The 14,299-nt window shown below is 43.3% G+C and overlaps 1 protein-coding gene across 1 annotated transcript in view; it reads left to right on the top strand.

The window, feature by feature from the left end:
• Positions 1-14,299, top strand: part of SHKBP1 (SH3KBP1 binding protein 1) — a 55,454-nt gene that overhangs the window by 15,850 nt on the left and 25,305 nt on the right. Inside the window, exons 5-11 of the mRNA XM_073598511.1 lie at positions 2,536-2,594; positions 2,672-2,752; positions 3,135-3,308; positions 8,105-8,195; positions 9,846-10,036; positions 10,198-10,313; positions 14,060-14,147. Coding sequence (XP_073454612.1) covers positions 2,536-2,594; positions 2,672-2,752; positions 3,135-3,308; positions 8,105-8,195; positions 9,846-10,036; positions 10,198-10,313; positions 14,060-14,147 — 800 coding nt within the window. The remainder of the gene's footprint in view (positions 1-2,535; positions 2,595-2,671; positions 2,753-3,134; positions 3,309-8,104; positions 8,196-9,845; positions 10,037-10,197; positions 10,314-14,059; positions 14,148-14,299) is intronic.

Raw genomic sequence — 14,299 nt, 5'->3', positions numbered from 1 at the left:
AACCTGATGCTCTTGCACCTTCCAAAAAAGAAGGGCGGTTAACCCCGGGGACAGGGTTTTTTTTCTAGAGGCCTGGGATGGCTCATAATTGTAAGAAAACCCAGCTTGGTCCCTCCCAGCGGGTCCGGTTTCGGTGTTGCGTATGTATTTCTTCTTCAGGAGACAGATCCAAAGGCTAAATAAGGCCATGAGGCGGCTGCGGTGCATACAGCTGGTGTCTGTGAGACGGGCCAGGTCGACATGGGCTTGTTGACCTCTGTCATTCCAGCAGCGCAATGGGATTCGGAGAGAATACCTCACATTATCATTTTGGAAGGCCCTAGTGAATGCCAATGTTACATTATACAAAATGACGCACAGAGCCAGGGGGTGCCCTAAAAAGTTCTATAAAATTTGGGTCAAATGGGTGGACTCTGTTGACACAGTGACAGAAGAACCTTGAGATTTATTAGTTATTTAATAGATTAAGGTCTGTATTGAACAAACTATGTCCAACTTAGATTAATAGATACAGATGGGTTATAGCACACTTCACAACGGTTTAGAGATGTTCAGCCTCTTGTGGTGTTTCATTCCTTTTTTTTTTTTTATGCTTATGTTTTTTGTTTTTGGATTAACAAAAAATGCTATGTAAACCTGTAGAACTTTTGGTATGCACTGTATGAGCAAAAGTATTGTAACAGAATAGGGATGGAAATGTTGCGGTGTATTATGCACTACTGTGTGTAACCTATTTTCATCTTTTTTGTCTGTGTACATTTGACAATTTAAAACCCTTTTTTTTTTTTTTTTAAGAGTTGCTAAAGACTAAGGGACTCTTAGTCCCGTTACTATCCATGCTGCAGGGATGGGCAGTACACCAGCCTGGCAACACTGGGGTCGTGGGTTTGGATCCCAGCCATGGCATCATGTTCTAGCAGGGTTTATTAGACTTTCACTAGGTGCAAAGTACAGTGGTTTGGTGGTTGACACTTTCACCTAGCAGTGAAAGAGTCTTCGGTTTGTATCCCAACCATGACACTACCTGCCTGAGTCTGCATGTTCTTCCTGTGCCTGGGGGGGGGTGTTATCCTTTGAGTACTCCGGTTTCCTCCCACAAAAAGGCCCTCGCAGGAACCCCCCTTTGAACTTTTAGTACATGTGTCGATTAAGGTGATTCCTTCCGTGTTCTTTTACAGGGACTAAAGAGATAGAACCTCTAGGAGTAACTAAAAGGGCGTGATGGCATAAGTTAGCCGTCGAACAAACCTATATGTTGGGGAGATCTCAGAGGGCAGTAAGGCTCCCTCCACTAGGGATAGGGCTACTTCTCGGGCAGAGGTTAGGCTGGTGCTACAGTGCAGCAGCAACATGGTTCAGCTACCCCACCTTTTGCTTGACACTAAAGGTTGGACCTGTTGTCAGCAAAAGGATCAGGCTTTTGGACATCGGGTCCTGCAAGCCGTAGTCCCACCCTAAGGATAAGTGCTCGCTTATCCTTTTATCATAGGTGGCTGTCCTGAAAGACGCTAGGGGAAAACTAAAGTTACTTACTGGTAACGTCTTTTCCAGGAGTCTTTCAGGACAGCACCATGTACCCACCCTGGTTGGTTTCCTTGTGGCTTTCCGACTCAGGAACCATCAAAGAGTAATGTATGGTGTATGATGTGTTCTTGTGTTTCCCCAGCTGGCCGGAGTTGCTCTGGAAGAACTGAGGAACCGGCGGGGAAGCATGCTTTTAATCTGGGCTGAGGTGGTGTTTCCTGAGAAGGGAGGAGCCCAGGTCTCTCATAAGTGGCTGTCCTGAAAGTCTCCTGCAAAAAACTTTACCAGTATGTAAACAAAAAAGGAGGCTGGTATGAGATGGATATGAGAGATGGTGTCTCAGTCCCAAAAAAGTATTGAACAACAACTTATTTAATGCCCATGGGACCTTTTGAGTCACACCTCAAACGCGGGTAAAATATACAAAAATGGACTTATATTAATTTAAAAACTGCAAGTCATACATGTATAGCAATGATAGAAGTACATTCTAAATTCTGTACAGTTCAATTACTGAAACTTTTGCATAGAACCATACCTATGTACTTCTATCTTTGCTACACATGTATGACTTGCTGTTTTTAAATGAATTTAAATACATTTTTGTATTTTTTTTACCTGTGTTTGATGTGTGACTCCAAAAGGTCCTGTGGGCTTTAAATAAGTTGTTGTTCGTTACCAGTAAGTAACTTTTTTTTTTCTCAGAGAATAAGTGCAGGAACTCAACCACGCCCGCCACCAAACTGCATTAATTACTGGGTGTGGCCAAATTGCAGTGGGAGGATCTTAAAGGTGCAATAAATACCAGGGGTGCGCTTCGCGCAGAGTGCAAATATTAGGGGTGTGCTATGTACAGTGTGCAAGAATTGGCTCTCTATCACAGGCTGTTCACATCTTGCTTCCACCACTCCCCCTGGGTGTTTTGTGTCCGGAGTTGCACTTTAAACAAGCTTGTCTGTCTCTTCTTCCTGTTACCCACAGCCTGTTTTTGTTTTTTCCTGTCTTTTGTAGAGGTGTGAACAGCTCCCTTCTGTTACATGAGGCTGAGTTTTATGGCATCACCCCTCTAGGTAAACATTCTGCTCTTTTTCTGTTTGTTCCATTGTGTTGTATTTTTTGTAACCAACTCTACCCATTTTCCTTTCAGTGAGACGCTTACAGCTGTGTGAGGAGTTGGAGCGCTCTTCATGCGGCAGCGTGCTGTTTAATGGATACCTCCCACCCCCTGGTAAGAGATTCTGACAGATGCAGAAATGTTTTGACCTCTAAAACTTTATTGATTGTTCAGATGGTGCACCTAATGAAAAACATTTATTTTCAGGCTGCCACCATTAATGTTTTCTGGTACATGATAGACCGACCTAATAACATGTCACTGTCACAGAAGGAACCGACCCATTATCCTTTTACTCATAATATGCTCTGGTTCTAGGGGGAATGACTTATTACAATTTTGATGTGATTAATACTGTCTGCTGCTAGGGGTGGCTAGTCCGCTTAGAATGAACAGACACATTTTAAATATTTTATTATCTCTTTATCAAAAAACGTGGATAGTCTTTAAATGTCTCACTTTCCATTGCTGAAGTATCCATTTGTTTTATTTCCAGTGTTTCCAGCTAAGAGAAGGAACCGTCACAGTGTTTCTGGGCTGCAGGTCGGCTCTAGAGGTGGAGGAAGTGAGCGGGCTCCTGTACGAAGGAGTAACACAATGCCCCCCAACTTGGGGGGTGCTGGTATTCTGGGGCGCTTGTTAGAAGAGAGGAATTATGGGAATGTAGGAGGTCTGTATCATACGCATGCTATAAGGTATTATTGACTCTAAATGGAAGGGTACACCTCTCTGTTCTGTTTTGAAAATGTTTCATAATCTAGTGCAGTGGTCTCTAAGCTTTGGCCTGGGGGCCGGTTGTGGCCGTTTACTTGCCTTTATCCGGCCTTTTGAGGCATTATTCCTACCACTCACACCAACATTGGGACAAAAAGACAAAAAAATTTGAAAAAAGAAAAAAAAATGTTTCTCCTTCACTGATGTGCACTGATGAGGTGGCACTGATGGGCAATGATAGGCTCTGATTGGCATCACTGATGGGGCTGCACTAATAATCAGGGCACTGATTATCAGGGCAGCTGTCCCCACTGCGGAAAGCTGTAAATCGGCTCTCCTCTCTTCTCTTTGCGCGATGTCAGTTAACAATCGGCGCTGCTAGTTGCTGATAACCGGCATTTCCTATTTACACTGTGTATGGACATAGCTGATCACATAGTAAAAAGCCTATGTCATAGGCTGTTTACCATGATTGGTGATGCGGTGTGTCCGAGGGACACACAGCAGCACTGATCGCCGCGCTGTACACCCTGTTCTGAAGGAGGTCATGGTGGGAACTGGTTAAAGTTTGGAGACCCCTGGTCTAGTGGCACATGCTATGTAGGCCTTTTTAATTTTACTCTATGGCCATATGCCTTACTACTTGAATGTTAGCAGGTATACATGAGGTAACATATTGGATTGTATATACAACATGTAATAAGGTGTTTTTCTTTCATTGGAGGACACAGCAGGCATTTGGGTTATAGATCATGTGTAGTAGAGGGGCCTATAGACGTTTTTTAAGATGCAGGTTCTATAATTCTGTGCTCTGCTCTGTTCCCAGTGAAATCAACAAGAGATGCATTGTATAAAGAAATAAAAGGGCTAAACTACTTTTTTTGTGTTTCCTCCATCTTTAAAACCCTTGAGAAAAGAGGCTGGGCTTATGATTCTCATGCACCTTCAGCACATATCTATTACGACAATTAATTTCCCTTTTTCTGACATTTATTACTGTTAAAGGAGTTCTTGGTTAGAGCCCTTTAGGAAGTTTTGTCACATTCCCATCTAAGCTCTGATGAAGGGGAATTTTTTGATGCTTGAAATGCATTGGTTAAATTTTTATCATTGTGTTGTCTTATTTTCATCTACAGTAAATGATTTAGACTCTAGGATAACTGTTTCACACTCTCTTTGTTGGTTTTGCCTGGATTTCTCCTCTGGGGATGCTATTGCTCCTTGTGAGGACCTCCATATTGTAGTATAGCTGCCAGGTACAAGTCATCAAGCCCCAACCAACACCCCTTGATTGGCAGAGGAAAAAAAAAATTCAAGACAAGCGCAGCACATTTACTGTTTTCATTGTAGGATTTTTGTCTGCATTCCTACACCCACCCCTCCCCCCTTCTTCTTCTTTTTTTTTTTTTTTTTTTCCCTTGCCCTCCTTGATGGTAGGACTCTCATCTATCCTGTTTCCCTGGTCCCTTCCTATTTATGGTCAGATAAAGTTGTGGATCCACTTCTTTCTTTCCGTGCCTGGGGAGGCCAGTCCCGGCGGAACCTTCTTCCATCAAGTGTTGCATCCCCTGTGGATGAAGGAAACATAATAATGTGCTATCCTGTATTACTCCTGGAAACTGAGCTACCGATAACTCTAAAGCTGGCCATACATTATACAATTTTCCCTAAACGTCTTTCAGGACAGCACCTGAGAGAGTGGCTCCTCCCACTTGCCAACAGGAAACACACCTTCCACCAAGCTTTAAAGGAGGCTCCTTCCCACATGTTGCCAGTTTTTGTGTTTTCTCTGGCAGGGAACACCTAGTGGGGGGTCGGGAAAGTCCAGGCTTCCTGCCCCACAGTTTTTTTTCCTTTTTTTTTTTTTTTTTCCCCTTACCTCAGAGAGCTTGTACCCCCCCCCCACTACTCCACAGAGCGCTGTTGGATGGGCTCCTTCTCCCTCTTTAGGTGCTCGGGGAGAGCAGATACTGCTGCGGGCACCAATCCTAAGCGTTAGCGAGGTGGGACGGACATCATTTTTCCTTTTTTGCAAAATTCGCCCACCTCTCTGAAAGGCCGCCGCCATCTTGGGACTGCATCCGCCGGAAGTGAGGTATCCGGAAGGGGGCGTCATCCACGGAGCAGGCGCGCGGCGTCCTTTCCGCCCCGAAGCGCAGGGGGAGAAGTGAGGAAAGGAGCTGGTGCATATATGCTGGTTCTCGTCTAGCGCAGGGGCGCTATTGGAGTCCGGAACCAGTGTCCCGGGGTATGCCTTTCCTCCATTCCAGCTGATTCCATTAGTATTGAAAAAAATACAGAAGGAAAGAGTGTCGGTAATCCTGATTACTCCATTCTGGCCAAAAAGAGCTTGGTTTTCCACCATTCTGCAAATGACAGTCAATCCATTTTGGCAGCTTCCTCTCAGACAGGTTATGCCTCACTGCCTGGTATCTGAGGAGCAGATGTTAAGGAACATGGGTCTGTCAGAACCTTTAAAGCGGGAGTCCTGCAAATTTTATTTTTTTTTTTTAAAGTCAGCAGCTCCAAATACTGCAGCTGCTGACTTTTAAAATAAGGACACTTATCTGTCCCAGGGTCCAGCGATGTCTGCACCAGAGGCCGAACCGCCCCTCGGTCTTAGACAGGTATCTGCTCTCCCCTCCCCCTGAAAGGTGCCAAATGTGACACCGGGGGGGGGGGGGGGTTCTGAAAAGCGGAGGTTCAATTTTTGTGTGAACCTCCGCTTTTATAACCACTTTACTTTCCAGTAGGAAGAAAGTAGCTAGAGCTATTTACGCCAAGGTGTGAAAGGTCTACAATTCTTGGTGTCGTTCAGCAGATAGAGCTGTGGAAGACATTGTCTCAGTATTAGAATTCTTACAAAAGGGTGCAGACAAGGGTCTTGCAGTCAGCACTCTTAAAGTGCAAGTGGCCGCATTGGGGGTTTTTCTTGCGAGACAAATTTCTTCAGAAACTTTGGTCATAAGATTTTTTTTTTTTTTTAAGGCACTTACCAGATCTAGACCAGCTCTCACAAAGGAACCGTTTGAACCACAACAAGCAGTCTCTCTCTAAACAATTTGACTTTATATAGAAATAGAAAGAAATAGAAACTCTATTTCTAGTTGCAATCACATCTGCAAGAAGAATCAGCACGTGCAGTTCACTATCAGTTAAAGAACCTTTTTTGTCAATTTATCCAGATAGGATTGTACTTCAGACAGATGCAGGCTTTTTGCCAAAAGTAGCGACGTTTCAGAATCGGTCGTAGGAGATCATCCTGCCAACCTTTTGCTCAAATCCTTCAGGGGAAAAGGAAGGTCAGTTTCACAACCTGGATGTGAGACAAACCGTATTACATTACCTGGAAGTAATGAAAGCTTTCAGGTCCTCTCAGACTTGTTATTTTTGCTGGACACAAAAAGGGCCACCAAGCATCAAAGGGGTCAATTGCTAGATGGCTTAAATCGGCTATTTTGGTAGCCTACTCTCAGATGGGACTATCTTCTCCCGCTGGGAATTCAAGCACACTCTACAAGGGCTCAAGCCACTACATGGGCAGAAAAAGCTGGTGCCATCCCAGATCAAATTTGTAAGGCGGCTATGTGGTCAAGTTACTTAACGTTTGTCCGTCATTACAGACTGGATCTTCTGTCAGCAGGTGATCAGGCTTTTGGCAGAAAGGTCCTGCAGGCTGTGGTCCCTCCCTAGTTGGTAAGTCTTGTTTATCCTCTCGGGTGCTGTCCTGAAAGACGTTTAGGGAAAATTCAAGTTAGACTTACCAGTAACTTGTTTTCCAGGAGTCTTTCAGGATAGCAACAACCCACCCTATTGTTTTTTTTATGCTGTGACTAATTCTGAATGTGTTCCAGCTTGGGGCCAGGGGTTCTCTACTACTACTACTGGCAACATGTGAGAAGGAGCCTCCTTTTTAAAGTTTGGTGGAAGGTGTGTTTCCTGTTGACAAGTGGGAGGAGCCACTCTCTCAGGTGCTGTCCTGAAAGACTCCTGAAAAACAATTCAAGTCTAACTTGAATTTTCTTATTCAATTTCCTTTTTAGATTTACCCTTAGCTATGTAGAACTGCCTGATTTGCATACAAATTTTGTGTTTTTAGGTTTGGCAAATCTAAGGGAACACTGTGCAAGAAAATTGAGTAATGTATGACCAGCCTAATGCCCCGTACACACGGTCGGATTTTCCGATGGAAAATGTCCGATCGGAGCGTGTTGTCGGAAATTCCGACCGTGTGTGGGCTCCATCGGACATTTTCCATCGGATTTTCCGACACACAAAGTTGGAGAGCAGGAGATAAAATTTTCCGACAACAAAATCCGTTGTCGGAAATTCCGATCGTGTGTACACAAATCCGACGGACAAAGTGCCACGCATGCTCAGAATAAATAAAGAGATGAAAGCTGTTGGCCACTGCCCCGTTTATAGTCCCGACGTACGTGTTTTACGTCACCACGTTCAGAACGATCGGATTTTCCGACAACTTTGTGTGACCGTGTGTATGCAAGAAAAGTTTGAGCCAACATCCGTCGGAAAAAATCCATGGATTTTGTTGTCGGAATGTCCGAACAAAGTCCGACCGTGTGTACGCCCTATAACTCCTTTTATATATGATGACACAAATTAGTATTACAGAATTATGAATGTGGGTGAGGTCATACGACATTATTTAGGCAACAAATTATGTTTTACACGTACATATGGCATTGTCATACCCCAGATAGATAACATGTTCTTTAACTTCCCTCCACTCAGGAACACCCAGTGACCCTGGGATGGTGAGGATCATCTGTGGACATCATAACTGGATTGCAGTGGCTTTTGCTCAATTCATTGTCTGTTACAGGTATCTGAGACATCAACCAATGCCTCTGTGTGGTGTGACTTGTCAATTATAAAATGCTGCTGTACTGAATAAAATACAAACATTCAAGTTAGGCAGGCCATAAAATGGTGCGAATTTCTTTCCTGCAACCACGGGTTGCAGGAAAGAAATTTACACTATTCCCCCATCAGCACACGTAGTGCTGACGGGAATCAGCAATTATCTTCTCCTGGCGGGGGAAGCAGTCCCTGCCAGGAGAAGACCGTGATTATCACAAGCAAGTCTGGCAGGCTGGTTGTACCCAAGTTAATTGATCGATCGACTTGGTACATTCAGCCTACCCATTAACGGCCTGAAACCTGAAGCGGACGAGATTTGAACTGTCTATGGCCGGCCTTACTTTTGCAAATCGGAATTACATTTTTTTTTTTTTCAGTGGAACAGTTTCTCAAGCATGGAAAGCTTGAAGGAAATCCTTATTTATACTGAACGTTCTGAATAAGGATTGTATGGGAGAATTTGCTATTTTTTGATAAGTCTGTTTGCTAATGCATTTCAGTACTTGGTTTATTAAACAATATTTGTAAACTGGTACTCTGTATAAGACCAGTATATTTCAGAAACTGTACATTATTGGTCTGTCACATTTATGCACTGGAAAACAGTGGGAAGTGCAAGCATGGTAAAAGGTATAGGTACTTGCATAATACTTTTTAATTACGGTATACATTATGGGTTACAGATTCAAGCACAAACTGCAGCATGTACTTATTGCAAATTTATGCCAGTGCAGCACTGAGTCTGGTCCAAAACATTTGGTGGAGGGGGGATTATGGTGTGGGGTTGTTTTTCAGGGGTTGGCCCCTTTGTTCCAGTGAAGGGAGGGAGCTGCTCTTATGGTGTCAGCATACCAAGACATTTTGGACAATTTATTTCTCCCAACTTTGTGGGAACAGTTTGGGGATGGCCCCTTCCTGTTCCAACATGACTGGTCACCAGTGCACAAAGCAAGGTCCATAAAGACATGGATGAGTAAGTTTGGGGTGGAGGAACTTGACTGGCCTGCCCAGAGTCCTGACCTCAACCCGATAGAACACCTTTGGGATGAATTGCAGCAGAGACTGCGAGCCAGGCCTTCTTGTCCACATCGGTGCCTGACCTCACAAATGCGCTTCTGGAAAAATGGCCAAACATTCCCATAGACGCATTCTTAAACCTTTTAGACAGCCTTCCCAGAAGAGTTGAAGCTTTTATAGTTGCAGAGGGTGGGCCAACTTGATATTAAACCCTGGGATGCCATTAAAATTTGTGTGTGTAAAAGCAGGTGTCCCTATACTTTTTGGTAATATAGTGTATGTATAAATGCATGACTGTCCTAGCTGCTGCCTGAAATCGGCCTGCCCATCAGTGAATGGTCATTGATATCATGTATCAGGGATATGCAATTAGCGGACCTCCAGCTGTTGCAGAACTACAAGTCCCATGAGGCATAGCAAGACTCTGACAGCCACAAGCATGGCACCCAGAGGCAGAGCATGATGGGACTTGTAGTTTTGCAACAGCTGGAGGTCCACTAATTGCATATCCCTGATGTGAAAAGAGCACAGGAATTTTGGCCATTGTCCTTTTTCCTATTTTAGCCATTCAGCATTTTATTTTTTTCTCCTACAGAATGAAGGAGACCTCTGGCTGGCAGCTGATTTTCACAAGCCCCTGTCTCGACTGGGTGATTGAAAGGGTGGCCCTTAATGCCAAGACTGTTGGAGGATCACTGGGTGACCATGATAAGATGCTGGCTGTCTCCTCCTGCACTGAGATTATTCTTTGGGCCATCTCAGGTGATGGCACTGGAAGTGAAATAGGTGAGGTCATCGTGGTAACGAATGTACAGTATATACAATTGGCTGGGAGAGGCGTACTATTACTAGGTGGCTAATGGGAGCCTGATGCAAGCAATGTCGGCTTTTGAAAGCTTTAGGATGATAGGTTTTTGCCTGTTTAATGTCCCCTCTAATTATTGCAGGAGTCTTCACCCTTGGAGTGCCAGCGGAAGCTTTGTTTTTTGTGGGCAATCAGTTAATAGCCACAAGCCACACTGGAAAAATTGGTGTGTGGAATGCTGTTACCAAACACTGGCAGGTAAGGTACAATATTCTTTTTTTCTGTGCTACACCCCGAACCGTATTTTTTTATCTGTATGTTTGTGGTACCTATTCATGTATACTCCTGCCTTACTTCTGGTTGTGGTCAAGGTAGTATTATACAATACTGTTGGTGAAACAATCGCTGACGTTTAAAATGCATGAATGGGGAAGATTCACCAGCAGTGAATGTTTAATGACTGTCCAATTCATTGCTTTATAAATATGCACCATAACCTATGTATTTATTGGTAGTGTTGTGTATTTTACAGTGGATTTGTGCTCTATCAGTATCTGAAAATAATACATTAGGACAGAATATTATACCGTATATTTCTATATTACGGTGAAATGTAAGGCGTGGTGGGTACATAATGGCTCGTGAGAAAAACAATACAGGAAAAGCTTCAGAGAAGTCCTGATAAGGCGATGAACGGAGAAGACTTTGTCCTGAGCAGAGGTTGCAGCTGAGGTAAAGCCTGGGAGTGAAGACATAGAGCTCGATTTACTAAAGGAAAATAGACTGAGCACTTTTTTAAAGTGGTTGTAAACTCTCCCCGACAACTATGTCCCATGTAAATCCGCATAAAAAAACCCTAATGAACACTGCTTGTAGATATCACCTTACTTGCTTAGTATTATTGTAATCCTTTTTGTTCTTTAGAATGACTTCACTGAGCATGCCCAGATCTCCCCTGATTTACGGCACACTCTGTGTACTTGTCTTTCTATTATCAGATCTTCCTACGGCACAACACTGAAATCCCACAAGACTGCATAATCACTCAGAGCTTCCTACTACACCCCATGTGACCATGTGACATCACATGGAGTGTAAACTTGGGCATCGGACAGCATTACTGCAGCCTTATCAGCTGAAGCTGATAAGACTGACACAGACAAACACTAGATAATCGGCACAAGTAAATACTATGAAATAAAACAAGTCAGATATGAGCAGTGAAACAGGGTTGCCATAGAAACGTTGGATTGAGAAGGAGGCTTGGTTAACAGTACAGGAAGTGCTCAATGTAAGGGCAGAAATGCACACTACTGTGGACTCCGAAAACAATACTTAAGATGGCGCTGCCTTACCCCTGGAAACAAGTTTTTAAAGTTTCTCTAAACCATACAGTAAAACCTTGGTTTGAGAGTAACTTGGTTTGAGAGCGTTTTGCAAGACAAGCAAAATGTTTTAATAAATATTGCCTTTATATACAAGCGATGTCTTGATATAAGAGTAGCGTCATGTCACAGCTGAGTATAAAAAAGAAAAGAGAAGCCTCTAAGTGTAGCAATATGGTTACATTCAATGAAGGTATAACATTTAGCAACTTATTGCTACACTTAGAGGTGCCTCTCTTCTCTTTTATAACCTGTAAAAAAATGCTTTGATATACAAGTGCTTTGGATTACAAGCATTTTTCTGGAACAAATTATGCTCGCAAACCAAGGTTTTACTGTAAGTAATATGCGATTTGGGCTGGATTACAGTGGCTGTAGTTTGATAATTACTGATTATAATGGACTAAATGAAAAGCAGCATCAGAGTGGGAGAGTTTGCTTCCTCTTTAAGAGCAGTTGCCCCAGAGCTTAGTAAACGAGCAGAAGCCATGCTGACTTCCATCATCCAATCATGTGCAAGCAAAAATACATATTTATTTTTTTTATTTTCCTTGTATGTGATTTGGGTAGTCCTGCAAATGCATGCTTTAGCTCATTTTAACAAGCTCTGGAACAAGTGCACTTGGAAGTGTGCAGCTGCTCTTTGCAAGGTGCACAGCCTATTTGCCTTTAGTAAATCAACCCCATAGAGGTTGATTTTTTTTTTTTTTTTTTTTTACTAAAGGCAACTGTTCACTTCACAAGGAAATTTGCACTTTGCAAGATAATATTCCCTTTGCAAAGTGAATTTGCACCACTTTCGTTACGCTAACAATACCCACTCACATAAAATAAAACAGTATTTTTGTTTGCACGTGATTGGATGAGGGGCACAAGCAGAGCTCTTCACCTTATTCAATAAGCTGAGGGAAAATTCTCTTGCAAAATGTAAATTTCTCTGCAAAGTGAACAGCCTATTTGTCTTGGTAAATCAACTTTTATAGTATCTAGAAGCATAAAGGCAGGAAGTGGTTTATTAAAGATGATGAATAGAGCCTGACTCTGTGTGCACTAGGATGCAGTCATTCTTGGTGAAAAGGTTACTTCTGGACGTTAAAGCCGGAACATCACCCAAAAGGGGAAATTCATGATTAAGATCAGGGAACACTTTGAGAAAATGCAAAGTAATCTCTGAATGGCGCCTGTGCCAAGCGAGCAACCTCCTGTGTTCAGTAAGAAGCAGGGCAGCCACTTGGCACGGGACCTGGAAGCTAGCCGCAATCACTGTAGTAGCAGTGCCTACTAGAGTGATTTTTTTTTTTCCAGCTCCCACACAGGGATTGGCCAGGTATGGCACATACACTATATTGTCAAAAGTATTGTGACGCTTGCCTTTACACGCACGTGAATTTGCTTGCACGTGATTGGATGATGGAAGTCAGCAGGGCTTCTGCTCATTTACTATTCTTCCCTTCACTGGAACTAAGGGGCCAAAGCCCAACCCCTGAAAAACAACCCCACACCATAATCCCCCCTCCACCAAATTATTTGGACCAGTGCACAAAGCAAGGTCCATAAAGACATGGATGAGTGAGTTTGGGGTGGAGGAACTTGATTGGTCTGCACAGAGTCCTTACCTCGACCCAATAGAACACCTTTGGGATGAATTAGAGCGGAGATTTTGAGCCAGGCCTTCTCGTCCAACATCGGTGCCTGACCACACAAATACACTCCTGGAAGAATGGTCAAACATTCCCATAGACACACTCCTAAATCTTGTGGACAGCCTTCCCAGAAGAGTTGAAGCTGTTATATCTACAAAGGGTGTGCCAACTCCATATTGAACCCTACGGACTAAGACTGGGATACCATTAAAGTTCATGTGAGTGTAAAGGCAGGCGTCCCAATACTTTTGTACAATATATTGTACATCCTTACATTGGTCCAAGCTGGTTGTGTAACTATGTAACAATTGCTGCACCTAAACGTCTATATTAAAACATTAAGTGACATACCTAATCAGCACATTGATGAACATGAATGGATTTGTTTTTAAGATGGCAGTGTCCTGGTTAAATAATGAGTCCCTCAGAGACTGGGTCTTAATAAATTACAGAGACCCAGTGGGGTAGGAAGATGGAACCCTGCTGGAAATCGAGTGGCAAAATCTAAAGATGTGGCTGTATGTCTGTGGGCTGACCGTGCATGCAGAGTCCTGAAGGACAACATGAGGTGTTGCATAGACACGACAATACTTTTGATGGTTCATAGCATAGGGGTTTACTCTGATATCTCCCAACATCCCTTTTAATCATCAACAAATATAAGGATTGTCTCCCAGTTGGTTGGGACTGTAGAGGCACCTAACTAGGGGGACAGTCCTTATATTTGTCCATACTTTGGATGGTGACACAGTGTTTGGGGGGGGATACTCCTTATAAGATCTGCTAGTAAACCATGGAGTGTTGAACCATAATACTTTTTAATTATGCAGAATGTCAGTAACTTTTTTTGTTGATATCTGCTTTTCCTCACTCTTGTTTTGTTGTCCTTGTGCTTCGGAGCACATTATCATCCAACCGTAGGCGAAAATATACCCCTTTTTCTTTCAATGATACCCAATGTTCTATCTACTGACAGATCCAAGATGTAGTTCCGATCAACAGTTATGATACAGCTGGCTCCTTCCTGCTGCTGGGTTGTAACAATGGATCCATCTACTATGTAGGTAAGTGTCAGGACCCTGGTCTGATCCTGCAGCCTCTGCTGTGTCTGGTGGTGTCTCTTCTTGCTGAGCCACCTGGGATGCTGGACAGCCTTGAACCTTGTTACACTTGAACCTCTTTGCTCCTCCCATGAATTTCCTATTGTAGCCATGTC

The sequence above is a fragment of the Aquarana catesbeiana genome, linkage group LG09 (assembly GCF_042186555.1).
Source record: "Aquarana catesbeiana isolate 2022-GZ linkage group LG09, ASM4218655v1, whole genome shotgun sequence".
Classification (NCBI taxonomy): domain Eukaryota; kingdom Metazoa; phylum Chordata; class Amphibia; order Anura; family Ranidae; genus Aquarana; species Aquarana catesbeiana.
Note: the sequence above shows the minus strand (reverse complement) of the source record. Positions and strands in the feature narration are given on the sequence as shown.